The sequence below is a fragment of the Gekko japonicus genome, unplaced genomic scaffold (genome assembly GCF_001447785.1).
Source record: "Gekko japonicus isolate JY-2015 unplaced genomic scaffold, Gekko_japonicus_V1.1 scaffold643, whole genome shotgun sequence".
NCBI lineage: Eukaryota > Metazoa > Chordata > Lepidosauria > Squamata > Gekkonidae > Gekko > Gekko japonicus.
This window is the reverse complement of record NW_015164201.1, coordinates 412,396-435,888: the sequence shown is the minus strand read 5'-3', so window position 1 is coordinate 435,888 and position 23,493 is coordinate 412,396. Positions and strand designations below refer to the sequence as shown.

Sequence of the window (23,493 nt, the reverse complement as noted above, 5' to 3'; positions counted from 1 at the left end):
GTGTGGCTCTCACAGTGAGCTGCACATTTCATCTAATGGCATGGTGATAATTAAAGTTGGCTTTAGTACATGGTGGTCTGGAGGCATCCGTTGTGTAAGATAGTCATGGTGTCCAGAAAGACAATGCTTGGTTTGGAATAAGTGAGGCTCAGGTTGATGGGAGAGTGGAAGTTAATGAAATGTTGGAGTAACTTCTTGAGACCTTCTTAACCATGAATCCAGATCACAAATATATGATTTCATTTTACCTAAGACATACCAGTGGAGATAAATTATAGTTATTCATAAGAAAACATTGTGCAAGATTAGCCTTGAATAGGTTGGCATGCCCTGATGCATTGGGGGGGGTGTTCCATGTTGTTGGGCTGCACATCCCTACTTGGCCTTGATCAGCTAACACTAGGCAATCTCTGATTTAGGCCCAAGCAGGGAGTGGCAGAGGCAGCTGAAGGTCTGGTTTGCTTAAGAATAAAAGCCCATAGCCACAGACTGTAGCCTCACATTATGGAATTTGGGAGCAGCAGAGAACAATACCCTGTGTTCTGCAGAACCAGTGAATCTCCCTCGATAGATGCTGGATCACAGATCTGGACTCCTGGTACTCTTATGTCTCTGGGACAAGAAATTGCAAAGATTCTTCATTATTTTTCTTTTAACTATAATTCCATGCCTCTTCCTTTGTTATGTACATAAATGTTATTGAATCCAAGAAAAAGGCATATTTGTTCTGAAATAATGATAATAACTGTCATTCCTGTGCAGGAAGGGGTAGTCAAGTATTGGGGAGGATGGCTAGAAACAGTTGTGCCCTATTACTTGAGCTTCCAGAGCCTTGTTGAATCAATGGTCTTAATAATATTGTAGCTCTTTTTCTTGGCAAGCCATTTTTCAAAGGCTTTCTTAGACCTGGCTGTGCACAGCAATGATTGGCTATCCCTTGTGTAAATCAGGAAGAAGTTTCCCGTCTCCTCCCATATCAAAGGTTATTTTAGAGTTAATATATCCAAAGGAACCGGCTTTCAATCCCCATGTTATACATATTTTAGTAAAGGAGCTACAGCAAGGGGAGGCACCCCTCCCTGCTCTTCTGTGAAAGTACATTTGTCTTCTCCCAAAGGACTGCTCAGGGACTGAGGATTCTTGTTCTCTCAGGTACCTAGGTTAAAGGTTTTATGGACTTGCAAACTGACAACATTTCCCCTGGGGGAATGACAGATCTTGAGGTACAGTGACAGAATAATTGGAGCAGGAAGGGAAACTTGCACAGTTGCTGTTTATGATACTTGGCTTAATGAGGGGCGATAATGAATTTCTTGAATTCTCATTTGTCTCAACATTTCTAATGAGCTAAAAATTTGTATCAATTTCCATATTTTGGGGGATTGCCCTGAGCAGTTCTATTTTTTAAAAAAATTGTGAAGAGATTATCAAATGCAGACGAACTCAAATTATCCAGGTAGAAGAACACATAGTTATCTGAACTCTCTTGCAATAGCAGTTGTTTCGTTAAAACTGCTGTATGTCTCTAGGGAACATGGGAAAATCAGTGTGGTGTTGCTTGGGCCTGGAAATCTGTTTGCAGGTTATCAATATCAGCATAAGCAAAATTTTAAAGAGGTCCTGGGATTCTGGAATGATAACATGGACCTGGAACACAGACCTACAATTTCCCACAGCGTTGTGCCTTCAAGCACCTACCAGGTCTTCCCTGGCTTTTTCGCCAGTCTTTCCCAAATCTGTTTTGCTGCTACATTTCAGGAAAGATTGCATCAAAGCCTGGATGGCTATTGTGTGGGCAGGAAAGACCAGATTGTCCACATCCCACTCAGATGGCAACCATTTTTCCTGTCCCTATCCCTATGGCAGCTGTACCCACACACACACACCAATGGGGAGGGTTTGGAGGGGGTTTTAAATTGGCAATAGAATATCATTATAATATTGCAACAGTCTGTGTATCAGCATCTCACACTGAAATTTGTAACAATGATTCAGTTGATCAAATAAACAATTATGATCAGGGCTACAGGACATAGTATCCTATGCTGTGAACACCGCACTTGAGCCAGTAAGTTTTTCATCTGTCGAGATTAAGATGGTTAGACATAATACAGTCTTGCACAACAAAACATCCCACAGTGCTGTTCTGTCCTTGAAATATTCTGCAATACCCCAAACAGTAGTATCTTCTTTAAGGCTGATCCAACATTTTCCTATTAGTACATTTTCAAGCATTGCCAGTGTTCTTTACTCTGTATACTAGCCACTGTTTCCCCAAAACTCTTAAGGAAAAAAAAAATCCCAACAAAATTGAGGATTCATTTCCTTTCAGTTTTTCTTAGGATGACAATGACTGCATTACGGGATATTATCTTGTAGCTTGTATATGCATATGTGGCAAAGATGTTCCTATTCCGTGGAAGACACGTACATATTCAAAATTCCACAATGTGTATCAGCCATTCTTATAATATGCTTTAGGCACTTTTTCATATTCACATAGTTTTAGGGCATGTTTACATTGCAGACCTACAATTTAACCAGTTATTTGTTCTATTTAGGGAAACCCAAGAACTGCAGTTTTGCGGAGGGCGGAGATCTCTAAAAGAATTCTTAGCACCCTTTTGAAGTACAATTCCAGGGTTCTTTTATTTGCAAAGAAGCAGTAGTCATGACAGTTAAACCAGTATAGAACTGATATACTTGAACACACATGAAGCTGCCCTGTACTGAATCAGACCCTCAGTCCATCAAAGTCAGTATTGGCTGGTTAGACTGGCAGAGGCTCTCCAAGGTCTTTAGGTAGAGATCTTTCACATCGCCTACTGGCTTGATCCTTTTAACGAGATGCTGGGGATTGCACCTGGAACATTCTGCATGCAAAGCAGAGGCACTTCCACTGAGCCACAGCCCCTCCTTATAGTATGTTTGAACTACAGACACCCCCGAAGAAGAATAAAGAATGTGTTTTTACCTTAGCTGTTAACTGTGTTCGTATATGGATTGCTGATAAGGAAAGTAAGTTGGAGATGGAACATTAAGTGGACTGGAAGCAAAGTGGCATGTATCTCTGTGAATCAGTTTCAGTGGAGGGGAAATCAAAGTGTAAAAGTTCCAAACCCCAAGCTTCTTAGGGTTCACTCATCATGGAAACAGAGACACAGCCAAAGCAGACACACAAGGAGCCTGAAAGCACAGGTGCATGGCTCAGAAGGATCAGAGAGATTTCACACCCTCACAAGGAAGAACTGAGACATGCACATTACAATTTTAAAATTGCTTACATTATCTACCCTGTCAGAAAACCATTAGAAAAGCTCGAGTCTCATGGTTGTCTTTTTCTGCTTAAACCAAGGGAACAGATTTTCAGAGAGGCCCGTAAGTTACACAGAGTTTGTAAATTTCTTCTCTGAAACACCAACACACACACTTATTTTTCACTCCAGTAATTCAGTTGTATTATTCTAACTGCAATAGTTGGAAATGGCAGGACTGAGAAAGGTGGCTGGGATTTGTAGCTAGAGAGGAAAGCCTGAAAATGTTGAGAGAACTGGTGAAGGACATAAAAGGACCTGAAGAGAAAGTAGAAAGCAAGTTGATTGTTCATTAGAGAAAGGAAATACTGGATGGTTGAATCGTAACTGTAGCTTGACTGGGAAAGTACCTAACTGAGCAGTCCTGAACATACTTATTCCCTTCTGAGCCCATTAACTTCAGTGGGTTTAGAAGGGCATAATTCTGTTTCAGTTTGCACTGTACAACACATGGGATTAGAGAATGTTGACTGTGGTTGCAATTCTATATGCATACTCACTTGGAAGTCCCATTGAAGTCAGTGGGATATACTTCTGAGTAAACATGAATAGGATTGGGTTTATAAGAAGAAACTGGAGTGATTACAAGGATTGTGAGATGGATGAAAAAGCCATTTATGGTAATATACAAATAACCTGTAGCATTTTCAAGGCTTTCAGACTCCTTGTGGAAGACTTCTTAATGTAATCTATACTAATATGTTGCCTTTTTAAAAGTAAGCTTTAAAGAGAGAATAAAACCATCTGTATGAGTCCTTCATCACTGATGCCAGAATAACTGCTTTCTGTTACTGGAATCCCCAGTATCTGCAGTTTTCTATTGTAAAAAAGTGAAAGCAATAAATGATGCACTTACAGTTATTTTGCAAGATGTGCTACCTGTGAATTTAAGGAGTGGGAACAGTAAGTGTTACTGTACATTATCACTGTACATTATCAGGATTTTTTTATTTTAAAGGTTTTTACATTTCAAATTGTAGATTTGAAATAGCAAAAAATAAACCAGTATTCTAAAAAGATACATTGTTCATTCTGTTCTCTTACCTTGATGCTTATCAAAAAGATGTTTTATATGCTTACATTTAAACAAAAGATATGGGAAGTTGCCAGATAGGCTTATCCATAAATCTAGAAGTTGCTTTTCTTTGACATCTAGAGATGTTAAACATTTTCCTCTAGAAAATAATTCCTATATTAGACAGCTACAATTTAGCCAGTAGACGCTATCATGTATTTAGTATGCCTTGTGTTTTTTATTGTCAGTCATACACGACCATCTTTCTGGTCTGTTGTACGGCTATCTTTCGGCTATGCTCCTGCAGAGTGCAGAGTGCAGGAGGTTGGACTAGATGACCTGCAAGGTCCCTTCCAATTCTAACATTCTATGATTCCATGATTAATACCTTTATTGGCATAGATTATTTTATTGTAATTTGTTACTATTTGGCTGGAACATTCAAAACAAAGCAATATTTAAGTTTAAATCAAGAATAATTGAGCAAGCTTCCATGCAGGGACAAATAGTTGATGCAAAATCACAGATCCAGGAGAAATAATTCCAATCTTCCCATAAATGTCTGCACTGCCCTTTTAAGACTTCTTTGCTTGGGACACTCTGCTCTTCCTTCAGGACTTTAACTGAATTTAGCACCACATGGGCTCAACTCTATGCACTATGCATTTTCAGTGAAGAGAAACCTCCAGAAATTCTTGAGTTTAAGAAATCCTGGAGAGGGAGATTTTGAGAGGTGGGGTGGAATTTCCAAAAGCGGTTTCCCCTCCCACAGTTCTTTAAGGATCCCCAGCTGGTAAGGTTTTATTTTTAAGGACAGTGTGCAAAGGATTGCATTACTAATCAGATTACATTTTTAATCAGACACCTAAAACACCACGCATCTGTAAAAGTGTGTGTGAAACAGTGTGCATTCCCCCCTGTACAAAAACAACAACCCACCTCTTGATTCTCATCTAAGAGCCAACACAGTACTGATGTCAGAATACACAGGGATTAGAATTCAATGCTGTTCTTTAAAACACAACAAATTTTAAAATGGCATATATTGCTGCAATGGTAAAAAAAATTACTTATATTCTGTAAGCTGCTCTGTATACAGAAGGCATGGAATATCTCTGAGCAGTATTGCTCATCTGCTGTGGATCCTAGATGAAACTTGGCATTTTAATTTGATCTTTCTGCTTGTTGGGAGGAAAGTGGACCTGCTGTACAAGGAAAAAATGCTCTGCAATAAAATTGCTTCTCTAAGAAATATCACAAGATTCGGTTTACAAGCTCAGATGCTGTACTTAGACAACTGTATTTAAGTTAAATGAAAAATGAGCAAACCTACAATCTATATAAAAAGACTGTTCTCTATGGATTCCCAAAACTAAGCCATAAATCAAACTTCCTCATAAGAAAAGTGATAGATATCCCACAGATATTCTCCCACCTTGTTAAAATCGCTATTTCCACTGCATACTTATCAAACCAACAGCTTACCTGCATTATCACCTCAAAATTATCTTTAAGTATTATTTTCAATGCCCTGTTAGTTTTGAGGCTGGGTTAACAAAACCACTAAGGACATGATGAGACGCTTTCCCTAATGGCAAGTCCAGCACTCTAACCATTGGCTCTTTACTGGCCTTTAACCTGATCTCTGAAGGCCAATGTGGTATAGTAGTTAGTATCACACTAGGACTGGAAAGCCCTAGATTCAAATCCCCACTCACCCATGAAACTGTTTTTTGAGGATCACGAAACTGCGGAGGAAATCGGGCGGAGCTGTGCGTCAAATGCAGTCCCGCGGCTTCGGGTGTGAAATTGACCAATAGTATCAGGGCAAACGGTGGCACAACATCGAGGCAGCTCTAGTGCAAAACCAGCCATTGTTTCACATGCCTTACTCCTCAGCATGTGAAATAACAATGGAGAACCGGGTTGGATTCCCCACATGAAGCCTGCTGGGTGACTTTGGGCCAGTTACCGCTCTCTCAGAACTCTCTCGTCCCTACCTCACAAGGTGCCTGTTGTGGGGAGACAAAGGGAATGCAGTTGAAAGCCATTTTGAGACTCCTTCAGGTAGAGAAAAGCAGAGTATAAAAACCTCTTCTTCTTTTGAAGTATGCAAGCATGCACAGAGTGTTTCCCCCCTCAAAACTAAGTAATCACAACTGTTGTCCATACTGCAGAAGACTGATGACAGGGGAATGTTCTTTATTATTGTTGCTACTTTGTTGTTATTCCATTATTGTTACATTGTTATGACTGGGATTAATCTCTAGTAAATTATCAGCACAGGAGATCACTGTTAATTTCTTTCATTCTTATTGTTTTTGTTCTGCTTTATTGTTTATTTTGTTTAGGGAATTCTTATGCTGCCTCTCCTGGGGAACCAACAGCTTACAAAATAACACGATCAAACACAAACATTAAAAGTTATAAAGTAAAACCCAGCCTTTAAAAAAACCAGCAACTTAAAATGAGTTTAACAGTTTTCAGTCTAACAGCACACTATAAAATGATCATAAAATCCCTCCATTAAAAGTAATTCAACTTCAATTAGTTTGTTGGTCTCAAAGGTGCCACTGGACTCAAAACTTTGTTCTGTTGCGTCAGACCAACAGGGCCACCCACCTGGATCTCTCTCAAGCAATGCTCCCTCTAAGCTGTCGAGTCTTGTGAGCAAAAATTCTACTTTGTGAGCTGCTGGCATTAAATATGTTGTCAAAGGTTTGAAATTCATAAACATAAACACAATTTCAACGGGAAAGAAGAGAGTTTAAAAATAAATAGGGCATGGTTTCCTGTCCTGAAAAACACAAAATACTCTGTATCTTACAATAGCACTACAGATAAGATTAGAATTTCAACAGCCAATCCTCCTCAGGAAACAATCCATATACAAAAGAACCTCCTCAGGAAAACTCCTCTATTAGTATGTCACAGCATGGGGAACTCCTACAAGATAATGACTCAGCCCTACCCCACCTTCCTGAGTAGATATAAATTACCTGCCTACCATTTTTCTTATCACCTTGACAGAGAGAGTACTCCCATTTGTCTCTGTGTTATACCTCTGAGGATGCCAGTCACAGCTGCTGGCGAAACATCAGGTCCTACAATGCCAAGACCATGGCCATACAGCCCGGAAAATCTACAACTAGCTGGCATTAAAGTTGTGAGGGAGGGATTTGGCTATTGCATAAATTAGTTTGCTCCTGACTGGAGCCATCCTTCCGGCTGTAAAACAAAAATGTGTGTGCCGGAGGCTAAAAAACAGGGAACACTGCTCTCAGGCCAGTCTTATCTTCAGACAGACTCTGGAGAGGATCTTAATACCAGATGGTGGCAGCAATGTTGGGAGCAGCAAAATGAAACCAGATTCCAGCTGCCCCTCCCAACCAATGCTCCCTCTAAGCCTCAGGAAAGCTCCTCCATTGGCATGTCACAGCCCTACCCCACCTTCCTGAGTAGATATAAATCACCTGCCTAGCATTTTTCTTCTCACCTTGACGAGAGTACTCCCATTTGTCTCTGTGTTATACCTCTGAGGATGCCAGTCACAGCTGCTGGCGAAACATCAGGTCCTACAATGCCAAGACCATGGCCATACAGCCCGGAAAATCTACAACTAGCTGGCATTAAAGTTGTGAGGGAGGGATTTGGCTATTGCATAAATTAGTTTGCTCCTGACTGGAGCCATCCTTCCGGCTGTAAAACAAAAATGTGTGAGCCGGAGGCTAAAAAACTGAGGGAACACTGCTCTCAGGCCAGTCTTATCTTCAGACAGACTCTGGAGAGGATCTTAATACCAGATGGTGGCAGCAATGTTGGGAGCAGCAAAATGAAACCAGATTCCAGCTGCCCCTCCCAACCAATGCTCCCTCTAAGCTATGGAGTCCTGTGAGCAAAAATTCTACGTTGTGAGCTACTGTCATTAAAGTTATGAGCAGGTGATTTGGCTATGGCATAAATTAGTTTGCTCTGGAGCCATCCTTCCTGAGCTAAGACAAAAATGTGTGAGCTGGAGGCTAAAAAACCGTGAGCTAGCTCACAGTAACTCAGCTTAGAGGGAACACTGCTCCCAACCCCATTTATTTCAGCCTCCGGTTCCGCGAGGCAGCGCGGCCTCAAGATTCCTGTCACCCGTTTAAAAACCACCGCAAGCCTCGGTTCCTTCCCGACTCCTTTGACAAGGCCCGTCTCGCGACAAGCCCCGCCCTTTCACCCAGGCGTCACTTGGCCCCGCCTCCAACCCTTTCACTGGCCCGCCCCAGAAAGCCGCTGTCATCAAGGCCTTCAGAGGCCTTCCGCGGCCTCCGTTCTCCTTCCCGCGCGCTCATTGGGCGGCTCGAAAATGAGACCGTTGCTTCCCCCTCTCCCACCTTTCTCTCCATGGAGGCGGACGGGCCTTAGAACCGATCGGTGGCCGGCTTTTTTTTGTTCTCCTCCCTTCCACCTTCCGCTGCTTCGTTCCAGATTTGGTCCTGAGGCGACGTTTTTTGCTTTACGGATGAGCAGGGGAAGGGGAAGGGGAGGAGGCAAGCACGGGGCAACTGAGGAGCCGGCGGAGCCTCGGTGGGTGGGGGGGTGGGGGTTGGGGAGCGGAGCTGTGCGGGGGTGGGGGTGGGAATAGTCTGCGGGAGGAACTGAAGGGGGTGTGTGGGAGGGGTGGCTCCCCAATGCAAGTGGTGGGGAAGGGGGCGGCTCTTGAAGTCTCTCTCCAGGCAGTGAGGGAGAAGGTGGGACGGCAAAGGCCCTGACAGAACTGAGGAGACCTCGGCTGTTTGCTCTTTGAGAGGCGTGGTGGGCACAGGAGGCATGGAGGGCACTGGGGGTGTGGGGGAATCTGAGGTGGCGGAAGAGGCTGCAGCTGCCGCGAGTTGTGACTCCTGGATCCAGCGGACGTTTGATCACGTGCTCAGCGCTTCTGACTTGAAGCTTTCCCTCCAGACTGGCCAGCCAGTCACTGTGTTGGCCCTGGAAAGATACATGGCGGAAATCCCGTCGCTTAGCACGCCATCCAATGCAACTGTTAGTACTAGCAGTCACGCACATCTTGCTCCCTTGCCAACCTACTATTACGATGTGACCATCGCGGATGGTGTGTATCAAGAGAAATGTCTCCTGGCCCCTGAGCTGAACCGACTTGTACACAAAAACGCCCTGTGCTGTGGCTTGTGTGTGGAAATCACACAGTGTTCGTACATGTACAACGAGAAGAAATTGTGTAATGGTTTTCTGTGCATCGAACAGCTCAAAATCGTGGGGGTGTCAGATGTAGGCACTCCCCTAGGGCAAAAAGAATACAAAGCAAAACCCAGAGTGCCACTGAAAGGTGGCAAGAAACATTATCTTCCTTTGTGGAATAATGAAGATCCATATGGGGACGTATGGGTAGAAAAGAAGCTTTCACAGGATGTTTGTGTTGATGGTAAGTTGTATGTAAGGCAGCAATGTGAAACCACATAGTGAGGGTAGATTGTTGATGGGGGTGGATGCAGAGGATAAGGTATTTTAGGATATACTATTACTGTCCCTGAATTCCACAAATATTTAGTGGTTCCTCTGGGTTCCAGGTGGCTTACAGGTAATAATTAAAGCATCACAAATTAAAACCAGATAAATAACCCAAGTAACTCAAAAGCCCTGGAAAACAGATAAGCCTTACAGTGTCTTCTGATCATCTCCAACAAGGGGGCTCCCCTCTCCATTCCAGGAAGTCTGTTCCACAGAGTGGGGGCCAGGCCAGAAAAGGCACAGGCCCTGGTCAGTGCCAGGTGGAACACCTAAGTGAGATAGCAGCCAGTAGCTTGAAGACTATAACTAGTGCATAGGTATGTATGGGAGGAGACATACATGGGCTCCAGGTCATGATGGGCTTTAAAGAAAAAAATGAAAATGATAGTTATACTGAGTCAGGCCACTGCTGTACCTAGTCCAGTATTGCTTCCTGTGACTAGTGGTTCTCTTAGGTCAAATCAGAGAAAGGTTTTACCTAATGTGTGCTGCCTGAGAACATTAAATTTCAAACAGCATATAAAGCAAAATTATGAAAAAAACATTTAAAATGTTAAAAAAACACAGTGTTATATCAAAATTGCAATAATTTACAAAAAGATCAGGGGATGCAAAAATAACCAAGGGCAGAAATCAGCAGATTCAGCTGATCATGGTTTTAAAGGCAACTTGAAAGAGATGAATTTTTACCAATCTATGGAACATGAGTAGGGACTGGACCAAACAAATTGTCTGAGGGAGGGAATTCCAGAGTTCTGGAGCAGCTCCCCTTCTCCTTTCAGAGATCAATTGTGCCTCAGTCCAGAGCAGGGCTTACCATGCTGATCTCAAATTTCAGGGAAGTTCAGGTGGTCATAAACTTATTTTCTCTGCTTCTTTCCTTAGAATCCAAACTAACTTCTGTCTATCATCTGGAGATGAGCTGGACAACCAGACTGAGTTTCCATCCCTTGCTTGTCAGAGTCCTGCATAAAGGCAGGTTACGATACTATGGGAAACCAGACACAAAACTAGATGTGCCATACCAGGTAGGAAAGCTGTAGTTCTAATGCAGAGTTCTGGTATCAGAGGGTCTAAGTGTTCTGATAAATGTTTAGCGCAACGTGGTGTAGATTATACTACGCTTGTTTAATAAATAACTAAAACCAGATAGTACAGTTGGCATGATGTGGACCATGGGTTCGTGAAAAATTGGACTCGACTGTGTGACTGAACAACAAAAACAAAAATAGTTACATAAGTTCAGCTGTTTGTGCAAAAGTGTTGTGTGTGTGTATATGTGACACAGAGAGAAATGTTTGCATATAATGTGGTTTAGGTTTCTTTAAACAAAACATTCTTGTAAATTAAAACTGAACTCTGACAAAGTTATCCTGTATGTTCTATTTCAAGTCAGTAGAAAAACTCATTGATGCTGGCAGGCAGAAGCCTTTATTATGTCTTTATCGTGATTAGAACAGAGGTGGGCAACTTTGCTGAGGAACATATGGATTATGCAAACACGTGTCTGACTAAATAACTGACATGATGTTCCCTTTGAAATTCCTTTCTGTATCTGGTGTAAAATTATTTTCCAAGATAGGTCTCAGAATCTACTTTGTTGTGGTCATGGAAATAAGGAAAGCTTTCTTTTCTACCGCTACTGAATCTGCATAATGCTGTTCAGTGGGGCTGTACTGGGTGTTTCGGGTATGTTACATATGGACCCAAAAGAGGAGGAGAAGGAATCTTTGGTGGCACACTATAGCCAATTTGCCAAAACACTTCATAAAATTTACTGTATATGTTATGAGTAGATGCCACAATATCTATAGGGGCAGATCAATAGGTTGGACATCAACTTGCTGCCACCATCGCCAAACATCGTCTCATTAATATTCTGTTTGTAAGCCGCCCTGAGCCGGCCTTGGCTGGGAGGGCGGGATATAAATCTAAATAAATAATAAAATAAAATAATAATTCAGACCAATTGTACTAGCACTTTACAACATCTGGATTGTTCTTAGAAGATTTTATGATTGTTTTAATGGTTATTTAAGTATTTTCATTTCTGTAAGCCACCCTGAACTGCTTCGGCGGGAAGGGCGGGGTATAAATTTGATAAATAAATAAATATAGGGTTCTTGTTGCACATGAGGCTTTGCTTGTCCTGTTTAGATTGATATTTTTATTTTGTACATCTTTGGAAGTGAATAATATTCTTAGACCTATCACTGGTATTTTTTACCTCTGTTCTTCCTGGTTGATTCAGTGAGGCAGAGGAAGACTGCCTTTTGGGTTTAGATTAGGGGATGGTCCACTCAGTGTTTCAAAAGAAAGTAGTGAGACTGTTTCTGAAAACACCTACTTTAGATCTCCTGATCTGAACAACCTCTGTATGCTTTCCAGTATTATTCCTGGCTGATGTACTTGAGCAAGTGGTGGCAAATTAGATTGAAGGTTTCTTTGATTATGTTGATTACTGGATCAATTACAGTCTGACCCTTGATCTGTTTTGAGGGACTGAGACTGCCTTGGCCACCCTGGTGGATAACCCAGACTGGGATATAGACAAAAGTAATGCATACTTGTTGGTTCTCTTGGCCATGGTATCCTCCTAAGTTACCTTGTCAAGATAGGGAGAAGTGGGTACACAGTTGCAATGTTCTAGTCTTTTCTGTTGTGTACATTGCAGAAGATTCCTCCAACCTGTGGCCTTTGGCTTGTTGAGGGCTACAGTGGTTCACCCTTTCTCCTAGGCTGTCTAATATATACACAAGCCACTGAGGTGGTTTGGGGAGGTTTCATTAGTATGCTTATGACACCTCGTTCTAAATCTTCTTTTCAGCTGATAGTAGCAGTGGAAGTTCTGAATCGGTCTTCAGAACTATCCATCTAAGAACTGTTGTCTTCTTTAAATTTCCTTTCTTTCAGCTATGACATCACCAGGCAGAACTTCAGAGTTTCATCTTCTACTTCCCTGCATTATTCACCACACCAACAGAGAAGTGGTGTATGGCGGTCCTAAAAAGGACCTTGTGGCTTTGCCTTAGGAGAACAGGTTTCATTAGGAAACTGGTTTCTCTTCAGCTCCCCCACCTACCCTGGTGGGTAGAAGGTCTCCTGATAGACACTGAGTAATAGGGTTCAGGCATATGTCACCCTTGTTTATCCAAGACAACTCCAATTTGGCAAGGAAACACAGCCTATCAAACTGCAGAGTACCACATATGGCAGTTTTTTCATGCCCAACACCTCAGCTGAGGAAATAGATAGAATCGTCACAATGGTATATAATTAGATACCCTTGCATTGACTGATTGCACCCCTAATAGATAGGTGGTACACTACTCATCCAGACAAAATACATCAGCCATTTCCACTTAACATGGAGTAGCTGGACATCCTGTGCTAAGATGCCCTCCCCTTTAGTGGTGGTGGTTGTTCAGTTGCACAGTCGAGTCCGACTCTTTGTGACCCCATGGACCACATCATGCCAGGCCCTCCTGTCCTCTGTCATCCTCTGGAGTTTGCTTAATTTCATGTTCGTTGCATTGATAACACTGTCTAACCATCTCATCCTTTGCCGTCCCCTTCTTATTTTACCTTCAGTCTTTCCCAGCATCAGGGTCTTCTCCAGTGAGCGCTTCCTTCTCATTTGGTGGCCAAGGTATTTGAGCTTCAGCTTCAGTATCTGGCCTTCTAGGGAACAGTCAGGGTTGATTTCTTTTAGGATTGGCTGATTTGATCTCCTTGCAGTCCAAGGGACTCTCAAGAGTCTTCTCCAGCACCTTGATCGAAAGCATCTATTGTTTAGCACTCGGCCTTCGTAATGGTCCAGCTCTCACAGCCATACATTACTACTGGGAATACCATTGCTTTGACCATACGGACTTTTGTTGGCAGGGTGATATCTCTACTTTTTATTATGTTGTCTAGGTTCGCCATCGCTTTCCTCCCAAGGAGCAGGCATCTTTTAATTTCATGGTTGCAATCACCATCTGCAGTGATCTTGGATCCCAGGAACATGAATTCTGTCACTGCTTCCATGACTTCCCCTGCTATTTGCCAGGGAGTGATGGGGCCAGATGCCATGATCTTAGTTTTTTGATGCTGAGTTTGAAGCCAACTTTTGCGTTCTCCTCTGTCTCTCTGAGCAAGAGGCTCTTGAGGTCCTCTTCACTTTCTGCCAATACAGTGGTATCGTTGGCATATCTGAGCTTGTTGATGTTTTTCCTGGCAATCTTAATTGCGGTTTTTGATTCATCCAATCCAGCATTTCACATGATGTACTTCGCATATAAATTAAATAAGCAAAGTGACAATATACTTACTTTTCATGCTCCTTTTCCTATGCTAAACCAATAAGTTGTTCTATATCCGGTTCTAACTGTTGCTTTTTGACCCTTTTACAGGTTTCTCAGGAGACATGTGAGGTGGTCTGGTCCCATCTCTTTAAGGACTTGCCATAGTTTGTTGCGTAGTCAATGAAACAAAAGTAGATGTTTTTCTGGTACTCTCTTGATTTCTCTGAATGTTGGCAATTTGATCTCTAGATCCTCTACCTCTTCAAAACCTAGCTTGTACTTCTGGCAGTTCTCTATCCATGTACTGCTGAAGCCTAGCTTGTAGAAGCTTAAGCATGACCTTGCTAGCATGTGAAATGAGTGCAATTGTGTGACAGTTTGAACATTCCTTGGCATTGCCCTTCTTTGGGACTGGAATGTAAACTGACCTTTTCCAATCCTGTGGTCACTGTTGTGTTTTCCAAATTTGCTGGCATATTGAGTGCAGCATTTCAACAGCATTTTAAGACTTTGAATAGCTCAGCTAGGATACCATCACCTCCGCTAGCTTTGTTGTTAGTAATGCTTTCTAAGGCCCATTTGACTTCACACTCCAGGATGTCTGGCTCGAGGTCAGTGATCACACCATCGTGATTGTCAAGGACACTGAGGTCAATATGTTGTTGACGGCTTTCATGGTCAGAGTTCATTAGTTGTAGATTTTCCGGGCTGTATGGCCGTGGTCTTGGCATTGTAGGTCCTGTTGTTTCACCAGCAGCTGTGACTGGCATCCTCAGAGGTATAATACAGAAAGATGGGGTATTCTCTGTGTCAAGGTGAGAAGAAAAATGGCAGACAGACTAACTCAAACAGGACACTGTATCTTATTCCAAGACACTGAAGGGCTGGACAACACATCGAATTACCATTGACAGAGAGAGTACTCCCATCTTTCTGTGTTTTACCTCTGAGGATGCCAGTCACAGCTGCTGGTGAAACATCAGGTCCTACAATGCCAACACCATGGCCATACAACCCAGAAAATCTACAACAACTAATGACATTGAGGTCCTTCTTATAGAATCATAGAGTTTGAAGGGGCCATACAGACCATCTAGTCCAACCTCCTGCCCAGTGCAGGACCAGCCTAAAGCATCTCTGACAACTATTCATCCAGCCTCTTCTTGAAAGCTGCCAGTGAAGGGGAGCTTACTTACCTCCCTAGGCAGCTGATTCCACCTTTGAACCACCCTGGCCATGAAAACTTTTACGTAATATCCAGCCGATACCTTTCTGCATGTAATTTAAACCCATTGCTTCAGGTCCTATCTTCTGCTGCCAACTGGAACAGCTCCTTGCCCTCCTCCAAATGACATCCTTTCATATATTTAAAGAGAGCAATCATGCCCCCCTTCAGTCTCCTCTTCAACAAACTAAACATTCCCAAGGCCCTTAGCTTTTCCTCGTAGAGCTCAGTCTCCAGACCCCTGATCATCCTCATCGCTCTCTTCTGCACCCTCTCGATTTTGCCTATATCCTTTTTGAACTGCACACAATACTCAAGGTGCAGCCTGACCAAGGCAGTATACAGCGAGGATATGTCCTCCTGCGATTTCGATGCTATGGCCCTTTTAATACAACCCAAGACTGAATTAGCCTTTTTTGCCACCGCATCACACTGAATGCTCATATTTACTTTACAGTCCACTCTTACCCCAAGACCTCTTTCACATACACTACTCCCTAGAAACATATCCCCTATCCAGTATTTGTGCATGACATTTTTATGGCCCAGATGTAATACTGTGCATTTATCTTTGTTGAATTGCATCCTGTTTGCAACTGCCCACTTCTCCAGAGTATTCAGGTCTTGTTGAATGTTAACTCTATGTTTTGGGTGTTTGCTACTCCTCCCAATTTGGTATCATCAGCAAATTTAATGAGTAGCCTTTCTACCCCTTCATCCAGATCATTGATAGAAATATTGAAAAGTACCAGGCCCAAAACCGAGCCCTGTGGCATCCCACTGGAAACCTCCCTCCAATCTGATGAAATGCCATTGACCACCACTCTTTGGGTGCAGTCCTCTAACCAGGTCCCTATCCACCAAACTGTCCTATAATCCAGTCCACATTCTTCCAGTTTTCCCATCAGAATGTCATGGGGAACCTTATCAAAAGTTATACAGAAATCTAGGTAAATCACATCAGCAGCGTTCCCACGATCCAGTAAGCTCGTCACATGATCAAAGAAGGAAATCATCACGTTGGTCTGACAAGATCTGTTGGGGACAAAACCATGCTGACTTCCCCGGATCACTAAGTGGTCCTTCAGATGCTTACAGGTTGATCCCTTTAAAATCTGCTCTAATATCTTTCCAGCAACAGAAGTCAGACTGACCAGCCTGTAGTTTCTCGGGTCATCCTTCTTTAATGTTCGTGATGGTATTCGCAGCCGTGTCATTTGTCCCCACATGAACCAGCACAAATAGGTACTGATCAGTAGGTCTTATCAGTTTTGGCAGTCAGTCTGTAATATCCTGAATTCTGGCCCCAGGTAAGCAACACATCTCTCAGAGTAGGGGATCCAGCCTGGACACATTACGTTCCATACTCCTGAGCAGAGAGTCCCCGATGACCACTACTTTCCATTTCCTCCCATTTCCATGCAGCACCATTCCCTCTTCACTCTCTTTTCCAGGTCTTTGTGGCTCTCCTTCCACTCTCGTCTCCGTCACCCTCTCAAGCACCTCAAAATGATTCTTGAGCTCCAGTGGGCCAGAGCGTCATCTTAGTCGGCATCTTCGGGTTTGTACTGTAGAACTGAGAGGAGGCTCAGAAGGGAGATCGACGGTTCCTTCTTCTTCTTGACTTTCTTTTTCATGTGTTTGCAGAGTTCCCAGGCTCTTATCAATAAATCCTCTCCTTCCTTGATTTCCTGAAGGGTGGTGATCCTCTCCTGCAGGCTCTGAATGTTCTCCTTCACTTCTGACAAGTGAAGTCCGTCTTCTCTTCCGGGAGGAACAGTGAAGAATTCACTGATCTCCTGTTCTCCTGGCTGGAGATTGGGAACTGAAATGTTTATACGTACTGAGAGCCAGAGATGGAATCTGTTTACTGCTTAATGACGCAGTCGGTTTGGCCTTGGCAGAGGGGGAGAGACAGATAACAGAGAGCTTGCACACACACACACACATATTCCTTAGTTCATGTCTCATGACAGGATGCTGTAATGTATGAAGGGGGGGGGAAGGAGGAGATGGATTTTCAATAAATATAGCTGGTGAGTGAGAGCATTCAGTCATTCACTCAGCTTTCTGCAGAAGCTGTTTGTCTCTTGTCGTCTTTGCATTGCGTGAACCCTGCACCACACTACAAGTGGCGCCCAACGTGGGGCGCCACTTGTAGTTGCCGGGGTTCAAAGAAGACACGACACATGTCTGCAGGAACTGACTGAATTTCATTCATTCAAGATTCATTCATTCAATTAGTTCCTGCAGACATGTGTCGTGTCTTCTTTGAACCCCGGCAACTACAAACAAACATGGCATACTCTATGCAGGTGACTGGAAAAGGGCCTTCAGTTGACATCATTTCCATCCACGTATATTCCAAGAGTACTCTGAGCAGAGTTTCGGGGCCCTCAGGCTAAGAGCCACAGGCCAAGAACCCATTTGGCTTTTGTTTCAAAAGGTCACCTCCTGCCAAGCACGGCAGAGCTCAGCACAGTAGGGGGCATAGCTTGTAATCAACAGCAACTCACTCAGCCCCCAGCAGCCCCCAACACATAATGTGCCCCAAACAGAACCTAAACAGACCCACTCTCTAGCAAGCTCCAAAGCACCTCACCTTCTTGTGTAGGTCTTCTGTGTATTCTTGCCATCTCTTCCTAATCTCTTCTGCTTCTGTTAGGTCCCTACCGTTTTTGTCCTTTATCATGGCCAGCTTTGCACTGAACGTTTCCTTGATTTCTCCAATTTTCTTGAAGAGATCTCTAGTCCTTACCATTCTATTGTTTTCCTCTATTACTTTTCATTGTTCATTCAGGAAAGCCTCCTTATCTTTCCTTGCTACTCTCTGGAAATCTGCATTCAGTTGGGTAAATCTTTTCTTTTCACCTTTGCCTTTCGCTTTCCTTCTTTCCTCTGCTATTTGTAAAGCCTCATCAGGCAGCCACTTTGCTTTCTTGCATTTCTTTTTCTTTGGGATGGTGCTGATTGCTGCCTCCTGTACAATGTCACGAACCTCTGTTCATAGTTCTTCAGGCACTCTGTCTATCAAATCTAGTTCCTTAAACCTATTCTTCACCTCCACTGTATATTCATGAGGGATGTGATCTAGGTCAAACCTGAATGGCCTAGTGGTTTCCCCAACTTTCTTCAGTTTAAGCCTGAATTTTGCAATGAGTAGCTCATGATCTGAGCCACAGTCAGCCCCAGGTCTTCTTTTTACTGACTGTATAGATTGTCTCCATCTTTAACTGCAAATTATACCCTTTGGAATGAGAATGAAACCTTGGATTTACCCCATGAATGTTCCTTCTGCTCTGAGGAGGGGAGGGCATCTTATTCTGCTCTAATTAAGGGGGAGGGGAACAATTTGGGTGCTGTATTTCGAGAGACTAATTTCATTACTTAGTTAATTATCTGCCTGTCTTCTTGTTTACTCTGTTTTGTTCAGAGTTGTACAGTATTCACCTAGGACTTTCACCATTTTATAGTTTTTTTTCCTCTGAGTTTTAGATTAACTGAGAAGTAGGGTAATGTCCCCACCCCCCATTGGAGACAGGAACTTTAAAATTACTTGACTAATTGGTGAGAATCACCCATGCTAGCATGTCCCACTCCTTTCTCATAGTAGAAGTAACCTTCATGGGATAAGTCCAAAGTTCTGTTTCCCATCCACTCACCTTTGCTGTGATCTTTCAAAAAAAAAAAAAGTCATAGAAAGCATGGTTAGGAAAGATTGCAGTAAAGTAGCAAAGAAGCTGCAAGATGTATGAATGTGTTACGCTGCCATGTGGAACTTCTAAAGAAGTCCACTGCAATTTCAGACAAGGTATCTTATTCCATACATGGACCGAAACATTTGTGCAAAAACAACCTCACTGGTGGTAATAGTGTCCAGGAGTGTGTGTTAATAATTTAGATTGGTTCTTTGGCTTTTCAGGCTGAAGGTTTTGCTGATTCATCTTTCTGTAGTTTATTTTAATTTTTTAAATGTATTTTAGAGGATTTTATCTGTTATGGTATGTTTTAATTTAATCGCTGTTAGCTGTCTTGTGAACTGAATTGAATGGCAAGATAGAAGTGTTGCACTTTCTGTGATCAGTTGTATATTACACTGTCCTCACTACTGCTTTATTAAGCCCTGACGTCTCTGTCTTCCTTCTGTCACTTTTAAGTTGCACCTCAGTCATAAGTGTATTGACTTGATAGTAAATTCCACTGATTTTAACAGAATTCCTGAAATTAAGGTTGCAGCCCTGGATTTCTAGGTAGGGAAGTGTCACCTGTTCTTGTATAGTATCTTGTACACAGGATTGAGAACTATGCACATTGAGAAGCATAACTCAGCCCTACGGCATTTAAAAGAGCAGTTGGAAAGAAATGCTTTCACTCTTGCAGTGTTGCTAGAAGCTAAGCCTGTGTCCCCAATTCTTTCCAGGCCTACTTTGAAGTGGCAGATCATTCTGGTATGGTGTCAATGGTCCTGTGGAACTCCTTATGCCTTGAATGGTATAACAGTTTGAAGACTGGCACAGTGCTGCTACTTGAACAATATGCTGTCAAACCAAGTTACCTTTTCAAAACACAGCCAAGTCCTGGGGATTTGAATATGAAGAGATTCTCTTCAATAGGTTGAGTATTCCAGATATGAATTTGTGATTCACTAATATTGTACTGAATAAAGTTAGGAAATACATTTGCTTTCAAATGGAGAAAAAAAACTGGCCTAATTCGAACCTTCACTGCATATTTGGAGGAGGGGGTCATATGTAGTTTGCCCATTTTGGACATCCATGTTTTTCTTTAAAAGTTTGTAGAGAGCCTACACACGTACAGCTGACAGTGTGTAGCAGTTGAAACCCTCATTTTCCGAGTTTTTCTAGGGGAAATCATAAGTGATCCTATTTCCTCCTTCCTTCATGCATTTAGTGAAGGTATGCTAAGATGCATTGAAATCTCAGGTAAGGTGTAGAATTGTTTACCAGCTTTGGCAGTGCAGAAGCAGAACCATGGGAAAGTTTTACTATGCTAGTCACCCCAGAGTAGAAGAAATAATTTTTTTCACATGGTTGCCTTATATGCTACAGAGCGAATGCAAAAAAATACTTTGGCTGACCAAGCCTACTTTTCATTTGTGGAAGAAGTAAGTTTTCTATAATAGTAACTTTTCTAGTAGTCACTGTATTTGCTTGAAACTAGCAAATATCTGTGGTACAGAGAGTATTCTTCTAGATGGTAGGGTTTTGCTATTATTCCAAAATTTAATCAATATATTACGTTTTTAAGACTCCTTTCACCACATGATATGTATACATAATGTGTAGACAAGAAAGTGAAATTAGTTGTAGATTTTCCAGGTTGTATGGCCATGATCTTGGCATTGTAGTACCTGACGTTTTGCCAACAGCTGTGACTGGCATCCTCAGAGGAATAACACAGAAAGATGGAGTACTCTTTATGTCAACATTGACACAGAGAGTACTCCATCTTTCTGTGCTATACTTCTAAGGATGCCAGTCACAGCTGCTGGCAAAACGTCAGGTCCTACAATGCCAAGACCACGGCCATACAGCCTGGAAAATCTACAACAACTAATAAACTCCAGCCATGAAAGCCTTGGACAACATATTAAGAAAGTGAAATGTTTTGTCAGGCTAGGAGAAAAGATAAATTAAAAACTGCTGATGGTTGTAAGCCAATTTGACAGTGATTCTAATTGTCCCTGTGAAGTAGCACCTTCAGATTTGTCAGTTTGAGATTCTGTTCTGTTCTTACAACCAAACATCATATTGTCAATACAATGAGGAAACCAAATTTCTGTTTTCTAATGTGCTAATAGAGTTCACTTACTAACAGAGATAAAAAATAGTATGGTAGGGGGCCAAATGAAATGAACAATAATAGGTGCAAATTAAACAATGAGAACTTCTGAGTGAAGAGTTGGGCCTCCTGTGGTATAAATAGAATGCTCATCTAGGGTATAAAATTGTTAATTATCTCATACACTGATAGCATTTTTCTTGATTTATCTAGTAGTTCTTGTTTTAGTATTAACTTTAAAACTTTCTTATAAGTCCCCAGTGAAAGGAGAGGGTAGCAAAAATACCTTGTACAGTAATACATAGCCATCTCTGTGTAAACTGAATGAACATTTTTTTTCTCACTTCTTTTTTCCCTAGGATGTCTGTGCAATATTATGCGCAGATGCTTCTGTTGAGTTTTCTTCAGATATTGACTGAGGTCCTTTAGAACATACAGGTTGTAATCTTTTTGGTAGGAAGGCCACATTTAATACGTGACATTTGAACAAAATCAGTGATGTCATTTCAAGATGCCCACTATAGTTTCCTTCAGTTTTGACATACCAAAGTACCCAAGCCTTGCCTTTTATCCATACAGATCAACCAGTATCCATGTAAGGTAGACAATGGATGTTGCTGGATGATAAGTTTCATAAAGAAGTGCTTTATTACTCCTGTGGAGAGAACAGAAAAATATTTTCACAACTGAGGCCCTTTGGCATAGAATTCTGTAACATTTTTTGTCTGTGACACAAAGCTGTTCAGTCTTCAGAAGACTGCTTTCTGCCAATGATTTGTCAACACTCTTTAATATAATCTCTTGCAATCTAACTGTAATTTGGGTAGTCTTGGGGGGCAATAATGAGGGAGAAAGTAATCAAAACAGATAGGAGAAAAAGAATGATATAAACAAACTGTTAAGGAAGGTGTGTGTTTTAATATTTATTATTCAAAGAGTTCAGAGTGGGATACAGTGACTATAATAGATATTACTGCTTTACCTAAAAAGATAGGAAATCTGAAGTTTGCTAACAGAGCAAGTAATCAAAACAAAATGTAATTATTAACCATACATTCTCATGATATTCTTTTCTAGAAATCTCCTTGAATTTTCGAGATCCTCCAGCTAGAATTCACATTATTCCAGAAAGTAAGGTTAAAAAAGAGTGGAAGTTGCCTGAAATTAAATACCGTTTCATAACAAGGTTAAGCTTTTCTCTATGCTCTGTTTTTTAAAAATGATCATACATATATGTTTTACGCTTAAATATCACTCCTTATTTATCTATCTGTTCCAGGTCAGAACTACCAAACTTACCAAACGATCATTCCTATGATGTAATTGGACTTGTAAAATATGTAGGAAGGACTGAACGTACCAGAAAAAGAGGTTATTTTAAAGATTTGAAATATTTATTTGTTCAAAAGTGTTTGGTTAAAAAAATCTGAATAATATATTGTTTTTACAGAACATGGGGAAGATTTCTGGATCCATCGTTGGGTACATGTTGTTGATGGGACCTCAGAAGAGCCTTTCATACTGGAATTGTTTGCTACTTCTCAGCCAGATATTTTTGAACAAATTCACCCAAGTATTTATTTTAAATATATACCTGCCATTCTTATTTTTTCTGTTTTGTAATAGCTTTTTAAAGGCTTGTTCTAGATTACAGATGTCATGGCAATGATTACAATAATTGTTAATATCACTGCAGCACTTTCTAATTTCCCTGCCAAATAATATAAATGGTGAATTAGAGTTCATCTGAATCAATCTGTTACCACCTACAAACATATATAATTGCTGCAAAATAGACACTTTGCCATCTTCCTACATTATACCAGTACCAGTGTACATAGTTTCCTTTAACTTAGGAAGAACTGTCAGAAGTGAAGCAGCCCATGTATGTTCACTAGTTTGAGCCTTGATTTAAATTCATAGCCTTAAGTCACAATCTGTGTGCACATTAGGGTTTGGGAATGCTCAGTAAACCTTCAGCAGGTTCAATAAGAAGTTAGATTTAGGCCTAGTTCCCAGAAATAGAAGATGTGTATCTGGTTTACACTATTGCAGGTGTAGGTGCAGGTGAGAACCCTTGTGATGAAATGCTGTCTTACAAAATATTCCTTCACAAAGAAAACTTATCAAAGTTAGGCTAGAACTCTTCTGTCTGACATCTAGCTATTTTTCTGTAACTTGGCCTATTATATGGTGGTGTTCACATACACACATAGTTTGTGCCTTTCATCCACAGAGCTGAGGCTGCTGTACATTGCTCTACCTTCCATTTTATCCACATGACAACGTTGTTAGGTGACTTAGGCTGACAGCTTGACTTGTCCAAGGTCACCCAGCAAGCTT

At 41.7% G+C, this 23,493-nt stretch overlaps 1 protein-coding gene across 1 annotated transcript in view; it reads left to right on the top strand.

Moving 5' to 3' along the window:
• Nucleotides 1-9,035: 9,035 nt before the first annotated feature.
• The window catches only part of LOC107108004 (chromosome unknown open reading frame, human CXorf57), a 35,885-nt gene continuing 21,427 nt past the window's right edge, over nt 9,036-23,493 (top strand). Inside the window, exons 1-6 of the mRNA XM_015408389.1 lie at nt 9,036-9,751; nt 10,723-10,865; nt 19,769-19,961; nt 22,228-22,336; nt 22,430-22,521; nt 22,601-22,723. Coding sequence (XP_015263875.1) covers nt 9,139-9,751; nt 10,723-10,865; nt 19,769-19,961; nt 22,228-22,336; nt 22,430-22,521; nt 22,601-22,723 — 1,273 coding nt within the window. The 5' untranslated portion in view covers nt 9,036-9,138. The remainder of the gene's footprint in view (nt 9,752-10,722; nt 10,866-19,768; nt 19,962-22,227; nt 22,337-22,429; nt 22,522-22,600; nt 22,724-23,493) is intronic.